At 39.7% G+C, this 17,904-nt stretch overlaps 1 protein-coding gene across 1 annotated transcript; it reads right to left on the bottom strand.

Moving 5' to 3' along the window:
- Positions 1-1,922: 1,922 nt before the first annotated feature.
- Positions 1,923-17,828, bottom strand: actn2b (actinin, alpha 2b). Its single transcript, XM_063874867.1, has 21 exons — positions 17,559-17,828; positions 13,742-13,856; positions 13,483-13,602; positions 13,275-13,361; positions 13,058-13,145; positions 12,663-12,741; positions 9,991-10,072; positions 9,704-9,789; positions 9,384-9,476; positions 8,822-9,052; positions 8,485-8,632; positions 7,617-7,767; positions 7,025-7,133; positions 6,159-6,299; positions 5,761-5,943; positions 5,365-5,499; positions 4,890-5,069; positions 4,235-4,381; positions 3,553-3,618; positions 3,307-3,465; positions 1,923-2,928 (listed from the first exon to the last, which is right to left on the bottom strand). The coding sequence occupies exons 1-21, from the start codon at positions 17,685-17,687 to the stop codon at positions 2,770-2,772; spliced, it is 2,688 nt and encodes an 895-aa protein (XP_063730937.1). The 5' UTR covers positions 17,688-17,828; the 3' UTR covers positions 1,923-2,769.
- Between the last annotated feature and the right edge of the window lie 76 nt (positions 17,829-17,904).

Here is a 17,904-nt window from a genome sequence, read left to right as displayed (position 1 = left end):
AATGAAAGAATTTGCCATATTCAAATATTAAGCGGGTTATTCCTGCTGGGTTTTAACAACCCCTCAACATTTCTCCCAGACACATTATCTAGTCATTACTTTCACTTCAATGATGCTTTATTCCATTGTGGGAAACGAATAGATGGATATTAATGGTACCCAGGGGGAATAATACTAATCTTGTGTATGGTAACCCCCCACTTGTATCTACTTAGCACACCATTAGAACAAAAGTTCCATTTGCTCTCAAAATATATCTAAATCTAATGGGCTATAAATACAATACTATTCAGTTAGGGTTTCATTATCCCCAGAGGACCCAAGCCCATTTCAGTAACATGACATTTCCTTTACACCATCCTGGCATCAAAGTCCCACTTCCAAGATATTGGATAATGTAATAGGTTTATTGCCCTGACATTTCTGACCACATTCATGCTCTGCTGAGAGAGAAGACTTTTGAATTTTGAGATTCACTGACCTGACCTCCTGATTTCAGTTGAGAAGTAATGCTTTACGAAAAGCTTCTACATCAAACAGGAATGAGGAAGGAGTAAATGCAGCTTCAAAAGATGCGATGGAATAATCACTACTTTACTAACAAGTAAAACCATAACCACACCTGATGTACAATTACTACTGTCCGATATAGACTATACAACACTTTCTAATGCTTGTTTTTGTATTAAAATTGGTTTGAATCCGGCCTGTGCTCCCTATTTTTTGTGTCATCCCCTCTATCTCCCCCTTTTTACACTTTCACTCTCCAGTTCAGGTGTGACAGCATGTTCCAGCCTTTTGCATGTGGCTTTTAATATTTCCAATTTGGTAACATTTCAGAATGAGAGACAGGACTCTTCATCATTTCATTGAAATGTACAGTTTGATTTGTCACAAACTTTTTTTAAAATATATATATATACATTTTTTATTCCTTCATGTTGGTAGTACTGTCTGAGTATCTCTTTATTTTTTGTTACCAAATAAAACAAATAAAAGCTTTCTTTCTTGTGACAGTAACGGTATACTTTTCGTTTAAAGTAGATTGCTTTCCCTCAATTGAGTTTTTTTTTAAGTGTGTGCTTCAGTGCTTGGGTTCAGTTTGTGTGAAGTGGCAAATGACCCTTTTCACACAGTATTCCATCACTTTGATACAGTAACTTCCATAGTATTTTAGCACTTTTGCATGATTCACAAAATGCCAATGAGCGTGAAATCAAACACACAATATATTTCAATCAAAGCGTAACATGATATTTATAAGAACGTTATTTGTCTAGTATGATGTGTTATGAGCAATGAGCAATTATGACCAGAATATGTTTAAATAATTGCCATTTCTGTTTTTTTAAAGACTTCAATTGTGCATTACAGTATGACAATTATTTAAATGTCTTTATTTTATTCTCAAAAGGTATAGAATGTGAGTATATGGGAAGGTAACATAGCCAAAATATTGTATAATATGGACCAACCAGGATTTAGCTGGTATATTTACTTAAATTTGTCCAGAAAGGATAATTGGGAAACAATTCAGCACACACAAGTAAAACACAAAGCTGGCTAAATATGGAGTTGCTTTAAGCCAAAACTTGCTTTAAAATACTTCCATGCTTCTAGAGAAAGCTGGGGAAATACAGAAAAATGTCAGCAAAATGACTTTGGCTGCATAGAACATATAGAAATGTCAACAATGAGATCCAATAGTTCATAAAAAGTGTGTTTAAATCATCTTAAACACATTTCAAAAATATTGCTATGAGTGCTATACAGTACATTAGCCATGCCCCATATGTATGATAAAGCGAAAATGCAGACAGGATCCTTTCTTACAGCTTTCAGCTCATAGCAAAATTATAAACAGGACAGTGAATCTCTGAAGGCTTTCAATTAATACTACTATCAAAAAAGGACTGGACCTGTTGAGCGTTATTCAATCTTTATTTTCTTATTTGTGAATTTGTTTTTGCAGTTTCTTGTACATTTGTTGGCACATAAGCATTAACATATGTGTTGCTCCCTCAGAAAATGTTTCAATTCTTACACAATAACCATGAATAATGCACATTTAATCATCCTGCGTTCTCTGCCTTTAAACCACTGAGCAATTGTAAACATTTACTTTTGCATTCTTGTGGTTTCCCATTTTCCCTTTGTTTATACTTTGTATTTTTAGACTTTTGGGAACCCATTTTGAACACTGTTTATTGTTGGATGGCAGGAGGTCTGAAATTGCTTTAGTAAACAGTAATTCACTTTAAAGCAACTCAAAACGTGTAATCAGAAGATTGTATTCCCAAAACAAAGGCACTGGGAGGAAACATCAAACACTACAAGACACTGCTAGGCGAATCGGGACATAAAGACGCCTATGTTCTAGTGATCTGTATTTCTGATGCTTACATTTCTCTTAATAACAGAACCTTAGTTTTTGCACAAACACCATAACACACAAGATAAAATATACAATCCATTTTTTCTCAAAATATAATTTAAACATGGAAATTCTTATTTGTTTAGGGGTCAATTTTTATCCAAGAGGACAGAAAAAAGATTGCCAAGACATTTGACAATGCTCAGCATGATTGTAGACAGTCAAATGTAAAAAAAAACCAACTAATCAAAAACTGGGGATGGTCACAAACATATTTAATTCAACATATTTGATCCAACTTTCTTATAGATTCTTTAACTTCATCGAGATGGATGATAGGTAGGGAGGGGCTGGTTAGGTACATGGTCAGTAGGTGAAAGGTGTTTTTTAGTCAGTTAAAGGTCGCTCTCCCCATACAGGGCAGTGGAGAAGGCGGTGTAGTCCAGTGCCCCTGGTGGTGCTCCAGAGCCAGCGTATGGTGGCATCCTCATGATGCAATACTCTGCTTGCTCAGGGGGAAGTTCTCTCCTCAGCTCCTCCACTAGTATGTATGGCTGTTGAGACAAAATGTACTTCAGGAATGTTTCTGCAAACATTCATGCCAATACCGAGAACATATTGCTCATCTCTCCTTTTTTTTAATGAAAGGCTAACATCTCCTGCTGTTTTATTTATGCGATCCTGCTTATTCGCCTCCACACCTGCCTTTTTTAGCTGCCTCTGATTTTGCCATGTCTTCTTGTGTCCTATGGCTGTTCTGTGAAGCCTAAAATTGCTACAATCTCCGCCCTTTTCCATTTTGAGCTCATGAACAAAATTGTACATCATAAATCAACATGGCATGACAAATACTTGGAAATAATACCTGGAATAGATTAGTGTTGCCTAAGAATATCTGCCAGTAAGCCACTCTAACACATACACACACATACCTTGTCAGTTGCCAGGATGCGGAAGGACGCCACAACCTGCTCAGCAGTGTCCGTGTCAGCAGTCTCTCTGGTCATAAAGTCTATGAAAGACTGGAAAGAGACGTTTCCAGTACCGTTGGGGTCCACCAGGATCATTATACGGGCAAACTCCACCTCACCCTGTGAAACACAACGATGGAGAATGAGAAGATATCAAACTATATTTGTGTGAAATACAGACAAAATAACACGTTTAAAATGTCTTACCAAGTCATAACCCATAGAGATGAGGCAGGCTCTAAAGTCATCAGTCTCCATTGCTCCATTCTTCTTCTACAATCCAAAGCCACATTTTAGGTTTGGAAAAAAAAGGAAGTAGGAGAGATAAGAGAAGGAATGCATCATAACAATACATGATTTTCAATATAGCCAAAGATATTGTAAGAACAAATCCAAAGGACCTGCTAAACCTTTTCCAAATTTGACACGAACAAGCAGAATTTCTTTACATTTTCGTTGTAAAATACATTGGAATTCTTTCAACTTTTAGCAAAATGTCATGATAAATGAGAGCTTCTAAACTGAGTAAATATATGAAATCATATATTGTGATGCACACACTTTAACTGCATGTGGAAGTTGTAAACATAGACACAACATTTTGTTATCTGGGACATCAGTACACAGCAAGTTTCTTTAACTTTGTGTTTGTCACGTATTATCCATGCTGTTACTCCATGATGGTGAGACGCAGTCAGTCAGTCTGTCGAGCTGTGAAATTCCTACAGTTCTGATGTAGCTTGAATAAAAGCCACAGGGCAACCTCTAAATATAGGGCTCCCACCACAACCTCCTGCTCGGCTTCTGAATCGCTCTGATTGCTTCAAATCAGTCACTCAAAATGGCCCAAAAACAGACTGCAGTTATGCGAAATAGTAGAAAGCTGTACCCTGTCAAAGTGGTTGAAAGAGGATCTGAACTCTTTCATCTGCTGCTGGCTGATTCCTTTGGCATCCCGGGTGAGGATCTGGGTCTCGATCTCGTTGATGGTGCGGGCGATAGTCGTGAGGAGCAGCTCCCACCCGACACGGATATGCTGTTGATTTGGTGACAGAGCAGACGTGTTAACACAGAGAAGACACACCTTGAGCAGTCGGGAAAAGGTTTTAAAACTGGATATCTAAATTCAGGTTTATTTATGCGTTACGCATCAGTTTTTGTTAGGGGATATTATCACCGATATTATGTTTTGTGATACCGTATTAATAGACTGTATGCAAGAATCACTTTTGCATTTTTGCATTTCCACAACTGTATTTACCCAAAGAAACCTCAAAGCCTTTTGGCACACTGATACAGGCAAATGTTATTCAGACTGCTCAGAAAGTATGGCTATGATGTTGAGTTCTACAGGGACTTCCATAAATGCAAATTGTGATCCCAGTGTTCTGCATTAAAGTGAAAAAAAGCAAGATATCGCTTAGCTTACAGTATGGCATTATACTTATCGTCCCGCAAGATTATTGACATTAGTCAACCCTGGTATCCATGCAGTGTTCATGTCCATGCACAGTCTCATAACACTGTTTGCCAATGCCTCGTACCTCCATGGTGTAATTGGTGTGTTTGTTATCAAACACCAGGGACTCTTGGATAAGCTGGTGGTCTCCTTCCAACTTGTCCACGTTGGGCTTGTAAGCAACAATGACGTGCTCAGACTGCTTCAGCTGGGTCATCTGGTCCTCCAGGGTGCCTCCTATCTCAAGAGAGCAGCGCCCAATTTCCTGTAGCACACCCAACAAGGTTGACTTAATATTTGGACTAATTTAGATTGTGCAATGCTCACTAATACGGCAGGTGTTGCCAGCCTTTGTCTAAAGTGCATTCTGTCAGGACATATAGCATTTGATGAAATATTTTATGTGTACTGTAATAATACTCTACAGTATTCAATTATCAATATCTGGGCAGCCACACCCATGGTACAATGCTTTTGAATGAAATCATGTTCCATTTTAGGTCTTTATTTGATTAGATGGAGATGACTGTCAAATTTCCAATGAAGCCTGTATGTCTGACCTCCATCCTGGTTTGAATCCAAGGTCCAATGAGATTAGCCTGGGCAGCAAACTGTCGTCTCAGCCTTTCATTGGCATGCTGACGTGCCATCTCTTCCTGGAGGGCACCATCTCTCTGAGGAACCAGCTTCTTCACCTACAAAACACATGCATGCACACGCAAAGGTCTTAATGGCAAGAAGCCGGCTTCCCCTGAAACATGCTAGTACTATGTCTTATAAAGTCCTTTAGCTCAGTAATAAAACTTTAATGCAGCACTTCTTGACTTCATGAAGAAATGTAGATATTGCACTCCTTTTCATAATTCATGTTTCTTAAAAGGCTGGACAGCCGCTATCTCCATAATGACTTCATTCCTTGATATGAGTCTGTCAGTGAGTATTGAAGCTGTAACTACCTTGTCCCACTTGTCGATAAGGTCCTCAGTTGTGAGGGTGCTATATGGGTTGACAATGTTAGCCTTTATCCCATAGCTCTGGGAGATTTTCTGAACTTCATTGTGGATTCCCAACAGTGCCTGTCTCTCTGCATCCGCCTCGGGTAGAGTAGCTTTGAACTGCTCATGAGCTGCGATTAAACTCTGGAAAGAAAAAAGGGAAGTCCTTCATTTTATTAAAATTTCAATTTTTGCCAAGAGTGATAATATTATGTGGTTGTATTTTGGTGTGACAGGTATACCGACATTACTCATTATAGAACATTGAATCTCCAAACATGATCATAGTATAATTGTGAGCAGGTTAACTTTAAATGACATTTTTAATTGCACAAATGTTGTGAAATGAAAGAACCTACCTGAACCTCTTCAATAGTATGCACTATGAACATGTCCTGCAGATCCTCCATGGCTCCCTCCATCCAGTTGTTGAACGGAGCCAACCTCTTGGCAAACTCTATGAACAACTGATCAATCGTCTCCAGCAGCTTTTCTGTCCGCTGAGGGGATTACAAGATATCACAAGTCTGGTTTGTTTATTTATAAACCCTGAAAACATCCAACCTATAGCTCAGCATCGAGTCTGCCTTGAACTAAGGAGAAGTCATCCTCATCAAATCTCACATACAAACCCCAGAAAAAAATCCCATCACCTGTTTTAATGACTAATCCGAGGGTGCATAACATTTGTATGGCTTCATTGACCCCTAACTCTGGCTTCGTTGTTCCTGACAAAATCCCTCCCCTCCGCATACAGTGGGTGTTGGGGTGTGGGAAATGACAGAAAACAGACCTCTGTCCCTGTCATTCACACTTAATCCTTGGCTCTTTTCCAGGGGCCTCACACATTTGCGGGTCGGGATGGCCAGCACGGATCGTAGGAAGTGGATCTCGGCCAATCACTTCCTGGACAGGACTCTTACATCTATCTCTCCTTTATCCCTTACACCCTCCAGTTTAACCATCCTATCTAGGTCAGGGATTTTAGAAGGGGATACTCTCCTCATCAATCAGTCATGTCTTCATTGTTCAAATGTCATTGACAGACATCCAAATATGATTACACTGACATTTTGATTAAGCTGGTTTTGGATTCTGCAACTATTGGGGTCTGTGTGGAACATTAGCGCACTCTTGTGGAGATTTATGAACTTATCCTAAGATATGTGAAAACATTAACCTCACAAAAAATAATTTAAAAAGAGAGCAGAGTTGGTCCTCTCACCTCGAGTGCTTCTCTCCTCTTCTGAGTCAGGGTTCCCAGCTTGTCCCACAAGTCACAAATGCTCTGGCAGCGCTGGTTTACAGCAGCCACGTCATGGTAGTCTAGCTCACTGGAAAAACAAAGCATCAACAGTTGTTCATTTCAATTGTGGAAAAGAGCTTTATGGTGTTATAGTTCCCCAGCCATTTAGACACCAAACTAAAAGAACAAAAACTGATTAAAAGGGTTATAAAATATCAGACTCAAGTTCAAATACACCGAGCATGTGAACTACATCCCACCTTCTTTTGAGATAATGTGACATATTCGTAATACCATTGAAGCGAAGCATTTCCTGTGTGAAAGCAGTGTTTTGTTGTCATTTGTTGCTTGTCATGAATAATCTTTCTAGAAATTCAGCCCTCTAGGTTATACCATACATGTTATTAAAAAACAATTTAAAAGAGAGAAACACAAAATGGTATCGCACTAGTTGATTTTGTTATCTGCCCCCTGCCTCCCCTTGGTGGCATTGTGTTTGGCAGACTTGAAAACATACTCCTGGGCTTAATTCGACACATGACTGCAAACGTCTGCTTTAGGGAGTACGTACTTCAGTTCCTGTGCAATGGCTGCAATCTGCTCCACTCTGTCCTGGTGAGCTGCCAAGTCACTCTCAAAGGCCTCGTGTTTTCGAAGCAATGCTTTGATTTCAATCAGGGTGGCTGTTTCATAGTCGTTCAGGGAGAGGATCAGTTCTTTACCTGAATATCACACATATGCAAAGAGACAGAGAAAGAAATGAGGTAAGAGGGGAACAACAAGATGATTAGTGGGTTAGGTCTAAACACAGGCCCTATTTGGTCATTGCAGATGGAGAACATGACCTGTTGCAGTCCACTACAGGCTGATTGCATGGGACAGAATATAAAACCTTCAATCAATTCTAATAAGGAACAAGTCTAAACAAACCCCAGGGTTAGTGGAAACACTTGAAAACTGAAAAGCAGTCAGAGAAGCAGGAATACAGAGGCCAAGGCTTACAAATAAACAGATAATCATGGACCGTAGACCTAGGATAAGTTAACACTGTAAGCCTCAAGGCTCAATTCTGATTTATCGCTCCGATCAAATGTTTTGGTTTGGCTGTTCAATAATTACAAAATCAGTGTGAACTGGTCACAGTCCCGAACTGACCCGCTTGGTAAAACATAATCTAATCACATGAAGGCTCACGCAGCACGCTGTCTTATACATAGAGGCTGCTGAAGTCCGCGTTGACGGTTTCATTACAAGTTGATAGGACCTGACCTGAAACGGACCTGAAACGGACCTGAAACGGACCTGGCACCGGATATCAAAATCGCCCATTTCAGAGTTGAAGTTTGAACGTAGTTACGCTGTAGTGTTGTGCTGCAGTAAGACATTAATAGAAAAGCAAGCATGCAGTTAAAAGGCTGAAATGGTGAACTTCAACTGACCGCTGGCCCAGTTCTCATGGTTGGTGGCTTTTTGGCGAAACTTTTCAGCCAGATGGTCCAGCCTCTCCAACCTATGGATCTCTGTGAGGAGCCACTCCTCATAACCTTTCTCTGCCTGATCCAGGCCCTGCCATGCACTGGCAATGTCCTGTACACAAAACAAAATCATTCTAAATGATATATATATATATATATATATATATATATATATATATATATATGTATATATTGGTTGGCTGTTGACTGTTTTACCTCTGAAACACTTGATGGTGAACACAATTACCAACAGGTCTTGTCTGTTTATGTAAAAGCAGTGGAAAAATGTAGAGTGACTTACAGACACCATCTTCCCCTCTGAGGGCATGAAGGCAGGGCGATTGCTGATGCGCAACTTGGTCTGCAGGGTGTTGAAGTTAATTTCCAGCTGGCACTTCTCCTGCACTTTAGGGGGCTTGTGCTGGCGTCTGTAGTCCCTGAAATCCTCCAGCTTCCGCTGCATCTCTGCCATGGTCTTCTCTGGGGTCCGGTTCTCCAGCCAGGGAGTGGTGCGGCGGATCCACTCCAGCAGCTTGGAGACACAAGGAAAATATGGGAATAAGTGGAGAGTCAAGAAATGCGGCATGCTAAAATACCAGTGTGTCAGGAAGACTGTGATGAATTATTGATTTGTTTCAGCAGATTGGACACACAAGTGGAGGAACAGACTTATTTTCAGTTTTAATTTCAATCTGTTCTTTTTTGGAATAGATTCATCTAAGGGGGTGAACTTTAGGGTGTATTTTCTCATCTACAAAAGTTCCAAAGTTTAATCTACTTTGTAAAAATCTGAATTATATTGCGCAATGTGTCATCATCATAAAAGAGGATATCTTTTCATTGAAGGATTAATTTTGCTTTACCTCGCTGGCCAGTCTCTCATACTCTTCCATCATTTTCTCGTTCTCCTGGTTCACACCGAGCACCTTACAGATCCTGTTGGCAGCAGTCTCTGCCTGAGAGCACAGGGCACAATGAATTGTAATTACATCAGCATAGAAACACAGCGGGCCATGCTCCCATTGATCCTTTCAAATTCTTTAATAACATTATCCCAGCAATACTTGTGTTGGTCAAATTGCCAAGAATCAAACTAACATTATTTTTGCACCCACTCTCAAAATGCATATGCTAAGGCTAACTAAAAATAGAAGTTGGTAAGGTGATGGTTGGACTACTATACCTGCTCAGCTCCAGCAAAGGCATGGTAAAAACAGGACACATAGGTCATGATTGCTCTTTCATCGGGCTTGGGGGTGTTGATGATGTCTTTAGCATTGAAATGGAGGAAAAAGGGGCAAAAAAGAGGGAAGATTAGTAAGTAAGTAACATATCCATGTGTAGCTTGTTGTTTTGTTTTAAGACTAACATTACAAAAAAAGAAACAGACAAAATATCACAGTACAGCATATTGTTGAAATATAGGTGTACATTTCTATTATGTATTTTATGTATTTCATAAAACATTACCTTCTGCGTCCAGCATTTTGGGAATGTCCAGGTGTTTCTCGGCTATGTCAAAAGCCAGGTTCAGGTTCCCCAGAGGATCATCCTAAATAAAGAAACATAATTCTACATCACTGAACAGCAATGCTGGACTTAAAATGCCACTCTGCTGACCTCCGTGCTATGATGGACACATCAGACTCCCTGATCTCCTACTGTACAAGCGCATTAGTTTAATAGCTTTTCTTTTAAATAAGCTTAAGTAGATCTAAATTCTGTCTGCAGTGTTATTATATTAAGTTAAAAGATATGTATAAAAAAAACTTAAAGAGAAACTTAAACTGAAGAGAACGACCATTTAAAAAACTCCCATTAATACTAAAACAATTAAAAATGTTAGAGTAGTGGAGATCTATACTCTGATCTCAAAATGGCATTAATCTTCATTATTCATTTATCAGACTACCTCTACAAAACCTTAAAAAATGATTGATTATTTTCCAATATGGTTATTCATCTTGTGATCTTTTTTTTGTGAAATAGTGCAACTCTTCACTGGTACACAACAATGACCAGCAGATGTTTGTACTTGATTTTAAAAATGTATGAAGGACACCAATACTAAACTGAATGAATTAGTATATTAATTTAACAACAGATTACCCAATAAAACATCTCAGCCCTCAGGATACATCATGGATTTCTTCCACAGGAGAAACCAAGTGTTTTAAAAGGGTGGGAAGGGTGCATTTAGCCAACAGCTGATGGCGAACCCCTCCCTGCTAAAGGGACAGTCAGTGAGAGTGCAATGAGGCAAAGGGATCATGCTATCATGCTGCTGCTATTGTCCCTATCTCTGTACCGCTGTTCCATAAACGTAGGGGGCTGGCACACTACATGACAGGACCAGCTGCTCACAGAGAAGAGACACACAGAGACGGACGGACAGGGTGGTGAATTCATGACGGGATGGAGGGATAGAGGGATGGATAGAAGGATACCCCAAGGCCTCTATGTGTGTGTGTGTGTGTGTGTGTGTGTGTGTGTGTGTGTGTGTGTGTGTGTGTGTGTTGCCTGACCAGAGCTTTCTCAGCAGGCAGTAACACTGCGAGCTTAACAAACGCTCTCACCTGGAGCCAGACTCAACAGCTGCCTGGCGCAAAACTGTCTCCTGGCAGCACGAGCAGAACTGAAAGTCGAGTGTGTAAATATGTATGTCAAAGAGATTTAAAGTATGAGAAAAAGCAGGAGAAAGAAATTGATATGGTAAATTATGTGTGTGTGCCCTATCATTCATATTTTCCCCAAGTGCCCTTTCCTAACTATGAGAACACGATTTGACGGATTAATATGACAGTACCGATCTAGTAGACATCTTCCTGACTTTTATGAGGACTGGCAGCCTTTAAGTGGGGAACACTATGTGACATCATGGACAATAGCAGAGGTTAAGTTAAGCCTGAGCTCTGAAGAGGACTAGGCTCATGTTTCTGTGACTATTCAGGGTCAACTCCAAGTCACGCCGTAGAGTTGTGTGTTGAAAAGTGAACGCCTTCTGTTTCCAAAACAAATGAAAATGTCACTCTTTGTAATCGAGCTTGGTGTTCCCCTGCTATACATATACAGCACTGAGCCAAATTTGGCCAAAGGTAAAGTAACTGTTCCTATTTAAGCTCAGCAATCCACGTTCTCATGAATATACTGTCTGATTGTTTAGGCCATTAATGAGTTATTTGGAGTTAAAATAATATAATCACAACAAAACCTTATGGACAGGAACAGTTCTACTGTCTTAACTCCTTTGTGGTTTTATATCAAAACAGACCTAGCAGTGCAAGAGAGAAGCCTTAGAAAAGGAGGGCTGTCAGCTGCTCATAAGCTCTGCAAATGAGCAGCTCACTGAGGCCCTCGCCTGTTTATATTCAAACACTGGGAATCCTAAATATCCTTTAAACCCAGAAACCATGAAAAGCATTTAAACTCAAAACAATACACACACCAAGGCCAACTCTGCACTGGTTCATCATAACTACAATTTAGACATGCCTTGGCTCGCATATTTATCAACTCCTCATTAAGCCCAATGGTATAGGCATTGATTTGTAAAAACCAATCAATGAATGCTAATAATGCTAAAACTGTGTAACCAGTGAACTGCTTTAGTTTGGATTAATGAAGCGTGATGTGAGACTAATGATAAAATGTTGTCCTGTGAAGAAGAAATGCATCCGTTGATTAAAGCCATTAGCAAAATAACATACGGTTTATCCACAGCAAACATTAGTGCACACTGATCTGCCTGCGACAAACAATTGGACTTCCATAAAACAGCTTATACTCAACACTCATATGACACTTCCATATTTCCCTAAGTGTAGCCAAAAAAGCAATGAATAATACCAGGATTCCCAACTAACAACCGCAAGTTCAAACTGCTATATTTTGATATTTTCTCTGGATAAAAACCCTTTACACTGTACTCATAACATACACCTCCAGTCGTAGATATAGTTTTCCTCAGTGTTTCACAACAGAAGTCAACATGTTATAAAAAGTGCCATTATTCTAAGTCTGTTGTGTGTATTTCTTTGCATTAGTTCACACTGTGATAGGGATGCTAATGTTGTGGAAATAAGTCATGTTAGTTTTTGGGGCTGAAACACAGCATCTTGGTTACGAGTGAAACCACACGACACCTTGTTGAGCTTAGAGTAGTCGAGGAGGTCGGGTCTGTGTCTATGAATCAGGGCGCAGAAGGCCAGGCCATCCTTCCAGCTTCACCGACCAATGAGCAGAGAGAGCCGACATGTCAGTTTAGAGAGATAACATGCTAAAATAACTGGACCTGGATTCCAGAATTAGCATAACAACAGCAATTAGCAGCAGCATTTTGCTGATGCCAAACTCAAAAGTAGATATTTGTATTGCTTAAAGTCTGCCCAAGGAAGAATTGAGTTTGAGCAAAAAAAACGCTATTGGATTTTCAGATCCCTTTACTTATGTTTACAATGAGAGGATAACCAATAACTATCAATCACACAAACTAGACTTTTAGACTCAATGAACAGTACTTTATGTCTTTAACACTCACCTGACATGGAAGTTTTGCACATTGACATTCCTGTAGGGGGCAGTCTTTCTCTGGCACCACAGAAGAAGACCTTCCTTGGCAGATGTTTCTGAGGAGATAGTGAATTTACAGGAATTGTTACATATAACGCTGTATAAGTTTGACATGTCTACACTCGTGAAACAGTGTCTACAGAACAATAACTAAACTCTGATTCTGTAGGATTTTATCATATCACCTTCCACAGAAATGTCCTGGATGGCGAAGCGGAGGATGATAGTCCAGATCATTCCAAGGGTCATCTTTACATTACCGTCAACAATCTCTGAAAGGCAAAAATCGGTTTGCACTTGAGTAAATATTAACATTTTGATTATCACTCTAAATATCTATGTTTGTGAGACCATAGCTGTAGTATATTCATTAAACTGGAAGGTTTAGGGTACCTTCAGCACCAATGGACACCAGTTTCACTCCTTTGCTCGTGATGTATTCCAACGCTTTGTTGACGTTAGCAATCTTATGGAACCGCATCTTCCCTCTGTCTGGCTTGGGTAACCTCTCTCCTACAAATAAAACCATTTATGAGGGATCCAGCTTTGTATGTAACCTTGAATGCTCAAATTGAAACAAAATTATCAAATAAAAGTCAAGATAATGAAAATATGAAGTTATAAAATAAATATGTTCCTCTAGTGACCTCACCGGAGATAACTTCCAGAAGCAGCATGAGTTTTAGTCCATTCCTGAAGTCCTCCTCAATATTTTCAATTTGAGTTCCCGCTTTCCTCAGGTGAGAGTTACACCAGGCTGTGAAGGTCTAACAGGGAAGAGAGAGCAGTCAATTAAAAGGGGATTTAATGAAATGTCATCATAGAAATGCAAAGTTTTATGTGCATGAACATCTCTGCATTTCCTGTGAAGCGTTGCTGATCCACTACAGGTCAAAAGGGAGAAGGAGTTCCATTTGGCACAGGTTATTTAAAGCTATTTGAAATTGAAATTAACTTAAAACAACTACTGTATTACAGTACACGACAGAGCATGACATTCCCAGTAGTGGAATAACTATGAATATGCACTCATGTATTGTACTCATGTATTGTACTGGTATGGTGAAAGGTTGCCGTATTAGTACTTGAGCATTTCCATTGTATGTTACTTTTTAAATCACTACATTTTCGAGTCAAATATTTTACTTTTTATTTCACAACATTTATTTCACACATTATTCTAATCCCATATTACTTTTGTGATTGAGATTACTAATAAAAGAAAAATAATAAATGATGATGTACACTTAAATGATTTAACAACATTAAAGTGATAATCATAATCCAGTTATATAATGTTGAGTGGCCATTCTGCATAATATGTACTGTATGAGGTCATTTAAGCATTTATTGGTGCTAATACTTTATACGAGTATGGCTTTAAATGCCAGAAATGTACTAGTAACAGGGTATTGTTACACTGCAGTATTGCTTCTTTTACTTCGGTAGGATATCTGAGTACTTCATCCACCACTGTCGATTTCTCTCTGCAATAAACCTAAACAAAGTGAGGCAGCTAACGGCTTAACAAGTCTTCACTCCTAGACTATACAAAATCAATGTTAACCTCTGTGTCCACTGCTAAATTTACGGATTAACCTTCAGTGACCCATTAGTGTCCAATTTCAATTTTTTCTACTTGTAGATCCGAAGCTCACAACCAAATGTACTCCAGGTGGGGTACTAAAATACTGTAAATCAAGTTAAGACAGGATCATTGTCTTTCTTCTCCTATTTTTAAAAAGTCTGTCAATAGCGAGCCGAAGAGTTCACGGGCGCTCAACACTGTCGGATGAAAGCTGGGAGCCGACCACAGAGCACATTCCGACCGATATAAGGTGTTAAATTTAGACTGCTCTGCTGTGCCTCATGATAAGAGACCGGGAGGGAAAAACGTCAAAATGTCACGCCGTGTCAACATAAGTGAAAATGTCACGTGGATAAAGAGTTTTTTTCGCCTCACATCACTTTCTGTCACTAGTTTGCCACTTACAATGTGATTGGTTACAGCTGCAGGGTGATAGCTTTATCACAGTGTTCTTCCAGGTCACACTCATTACTATGCTACGGTATGAAGAGAGGCAGGTCTGGATTACAAATGACAGCATTATGAAAGATTATTTATGTTAAAATAATAAATTGAACACGCCTGAAGGACAAATTTAGAGATTTGTCAAAGTGTTTAAACGTTAACTTTTTCCCCATTAGGCAAAAACACATTTTACGATGAGTGCCTGGTTCTTTTTTAAATTACTTTTAATGTCAGTGGTTGAATGATGATGACTTTTAGATAGGATAGCAAATTTTCCCAATCCGATTTCTTCACATCACTGGTAGACAGTATGGGAGTATATGGGGGCCCAGCCAGCATCTCAGGCTTTTCCTTTGGGTGCCAGTGCAAGAGCAGAATATTACAGGCTTTAGAGTAAAGGCCATCACATTCCACACTCAGTGAGTCCCCAGGGTGAGTGTGACATTGAACTGCTGCCCTCCTTGTTAAAAAACGTGGCCTGTCGGTTCTCCAAATTTGACTCAGTCACAGACCCCTGCTGCTCACTTTCCAAGCCCCCTACCTCACTCTTCAACACTACAGACCAATGACGATTGAGGCTAAAAATATTTATGAATCACATTCAGTGAGGACCAACCCTGTCACTGAACTCGCTGATGCCTTTGGGGCCTCACTAGGTCATAGGCTGGCATGCCATGACCAGGAGGATGGAAAATACAAGAGAAGTGGCTGTTTAAAAGAGAGACTCTGAAACATTAATGTGAACTGATATTATATCTGTCAGAGTCAACTAAAAGATTCAAAAAGGTCTCATTAATATCCAATGAAAGAAAGCTATCTTTTTTTGGAGTAGGATTTGAAATAAGGCCAATGCACCACAGTTTGGATTACATAAAAGATTTAAGGCGACTAAAAGTGGCCCCTAATGAAGCAAACATAAACCTTGTGGCAACAATAGTGTCAATCAGGGGTATATAAAAAGCTAGACGGACACAGAACACCATTATCATCCCCCACCATAACAAAAAAAAAACCTATACCAATGTTGCTGTATGCAACCATCATTAGTGCTTTAGGAATTCTGATTCGTTTGAACAGCTGTTCCAAGAACTAAACCACTCTCCTAGAAGCAACTCCAAATTATGATTAGTAAAATATAAACAGTGGAAAGATTGTTGTGTATATATTAGGGACCGGTTGCTGCCTTGTGTTACCAAAAATACAGTTTTGTCATCCCTGTGGGGGCCACAGGAGGTTATGGGCATGGAGCTGATGGCCTCCAGTTGTGCAAAGAGCTGCAGTTTAAATCCCTATGCCCAAATGACAGTTTGGTAGGCCGAGGCTATATTGAGTTGAGCTGGTACATTATTTCTGCGTGGTTTCTATAAACAAAAGAATTCCGCACCAAGGACACTGGATTAACCCTACTATAATGCCTTTTGGTCCCGAGGTTAAATTTAGATGCAGCGTCCATTCTAATCCCAAGAGCGTCATCATGTGTTAGAAGCATCTGTTGACAGCTCGCATTCCGCGCGTATCAGTGGAGAGGCAGCAGTCTGGAGAGCCGCTGGAAGGCTATTGTTAGCATGCCTGGTACCCACTGCATCCGTCCGTCAAGCTGCTCTCCTTGCATGCAACCCCGTGTAATCAGCAGCACTTAACTATGACCCACCGGAAGTTACCTAATGTTGTCCTTCATACTAAAACGTCACGTGAAAATTCGAGTTGGTGCGAGAAAATGTTCAACAAAAACATAATTATTTGCTAGAAAATACTTCTCTACGCAATTTATTTTCCTGTTTTGCCTGCGATAATTCACGTTAACGATATAGGTCTGTAAGCCCACTAAGATTGACCTTATATTGGAAGATTTACGAAAGTTAATTTATGCTGTTGCTTCATTGTTAAAATGTGAACTTCAATGCGGGGTTAAGTAGTGTCAAGGGTGTCAACATTAAACCAATTGAAAGCGGTTGTTACTTAAAACTGTTAAAAAAACAACTGCTTTTAACCTCATTGACAATAGCGTCTGAAAACATATTCTGTTGCTCTTCGTCGTAACGTTGCACGTACACAAATAAAAACCGTTAAATAAAAAAGAAAAATGCTACAATATATTCCCGTATCTCACATGACAAACATATAATCTATTTTATTCAAACCACGTTTAATCCAAGAAAAGATTCTGAAAACGTTAAATTCAGAATCATTTATTTTGGAACTATTCACCGGATGTACGTTTCGTTACAAAGTCGCAAGTGAGTCCCGAACAGAGCGGTTTGGAAACTATGTTGTCCGACAATGAAAACCTAAATAACTGGGAAAGTATTTAGGAAAATATCAACAGCTGGAACTTAACTATAATTTTCTAATGTGTTGTCCTTAACTTTGGGTAACTTTTCTCTTTTTCATTCATGACAAGGTACGTTAATACAGCTCGGCTTGAAATATGACTTACTTTCCTCTGCTGTAGTTCCCAGGCAGGGTCCAGTAGCATGTCCCTGTCCCAATCATCCTCCTGGTTCATGTATTCATACTCGTAGCCGTTATCATAGTGCACCGTGGTCTCCACCTGGGTCATCATCATACTTGCTGTTCCTCCGGAGCTGGATTAACTGTAATGCTGAGGACAGGATAGTTCCCTGACTTGTTTCTCTCTGAGCTGCTGCTTTCTCTGTCAAACACTCTTGCCCTTGTCCTCCCGACCTGACAGACGTCTGGCCCTGGTTGCCACAGATGCACAAGCGACAGTATCTTTAGTACTGGACAGTCACGTGATGCATTTTATACCTTCCCCCAAAACC

The sequence above is a fragment of the Eleginops maclovinus genome, chromosome 22 (assembly GCF_036324505.1).
Source record: "Eleginops maclovinus isolate JMC-PN-2008 ecotype Puerto Natales chromosome 22, JC_Emac_rtc_rv5, whole genome shotgun sequence".
Classification (NCBI taxonomy): domain Eukaryota; kingdom Metazoa; phylum Chordata; class Actinopteri; order Perciformes; family Eleginopidae; genus Eleginops; species Eleginops maclovinus.
Note: the sequence above shows the minus strand (reverse complement) of the source record. Positions and strands in the feature narration are given on the sequence as shown.

What these genes read in the sequence shown, in the direction of transcription:
- actn2b (XM_063874867.1), bottom strand. Translation starts at nt 17,687, where the DNA reads ATGATGATGACCCAGGTGGAGACCACGGTGCACTATGATAACGGCTAC. An exon ending in CCATGAGAACTGGGCCAGCG is followed by an intron (nt 7,768 to 8,484) that starts GTCAGTTGAAGT and finishes TGTGATATTCAG; the next exon opens with GTAAAGAACTGATCCTCTCC. An exon ending in ATACTATTGAAGAGGTTCAG is followed by an intron (nt 5,944 to 6,158) that starts GTAGGTTCTTTC and finishes TTTTCTTTCCAG; the next exon opens with AGTTTAATCGCAGCTCATGA.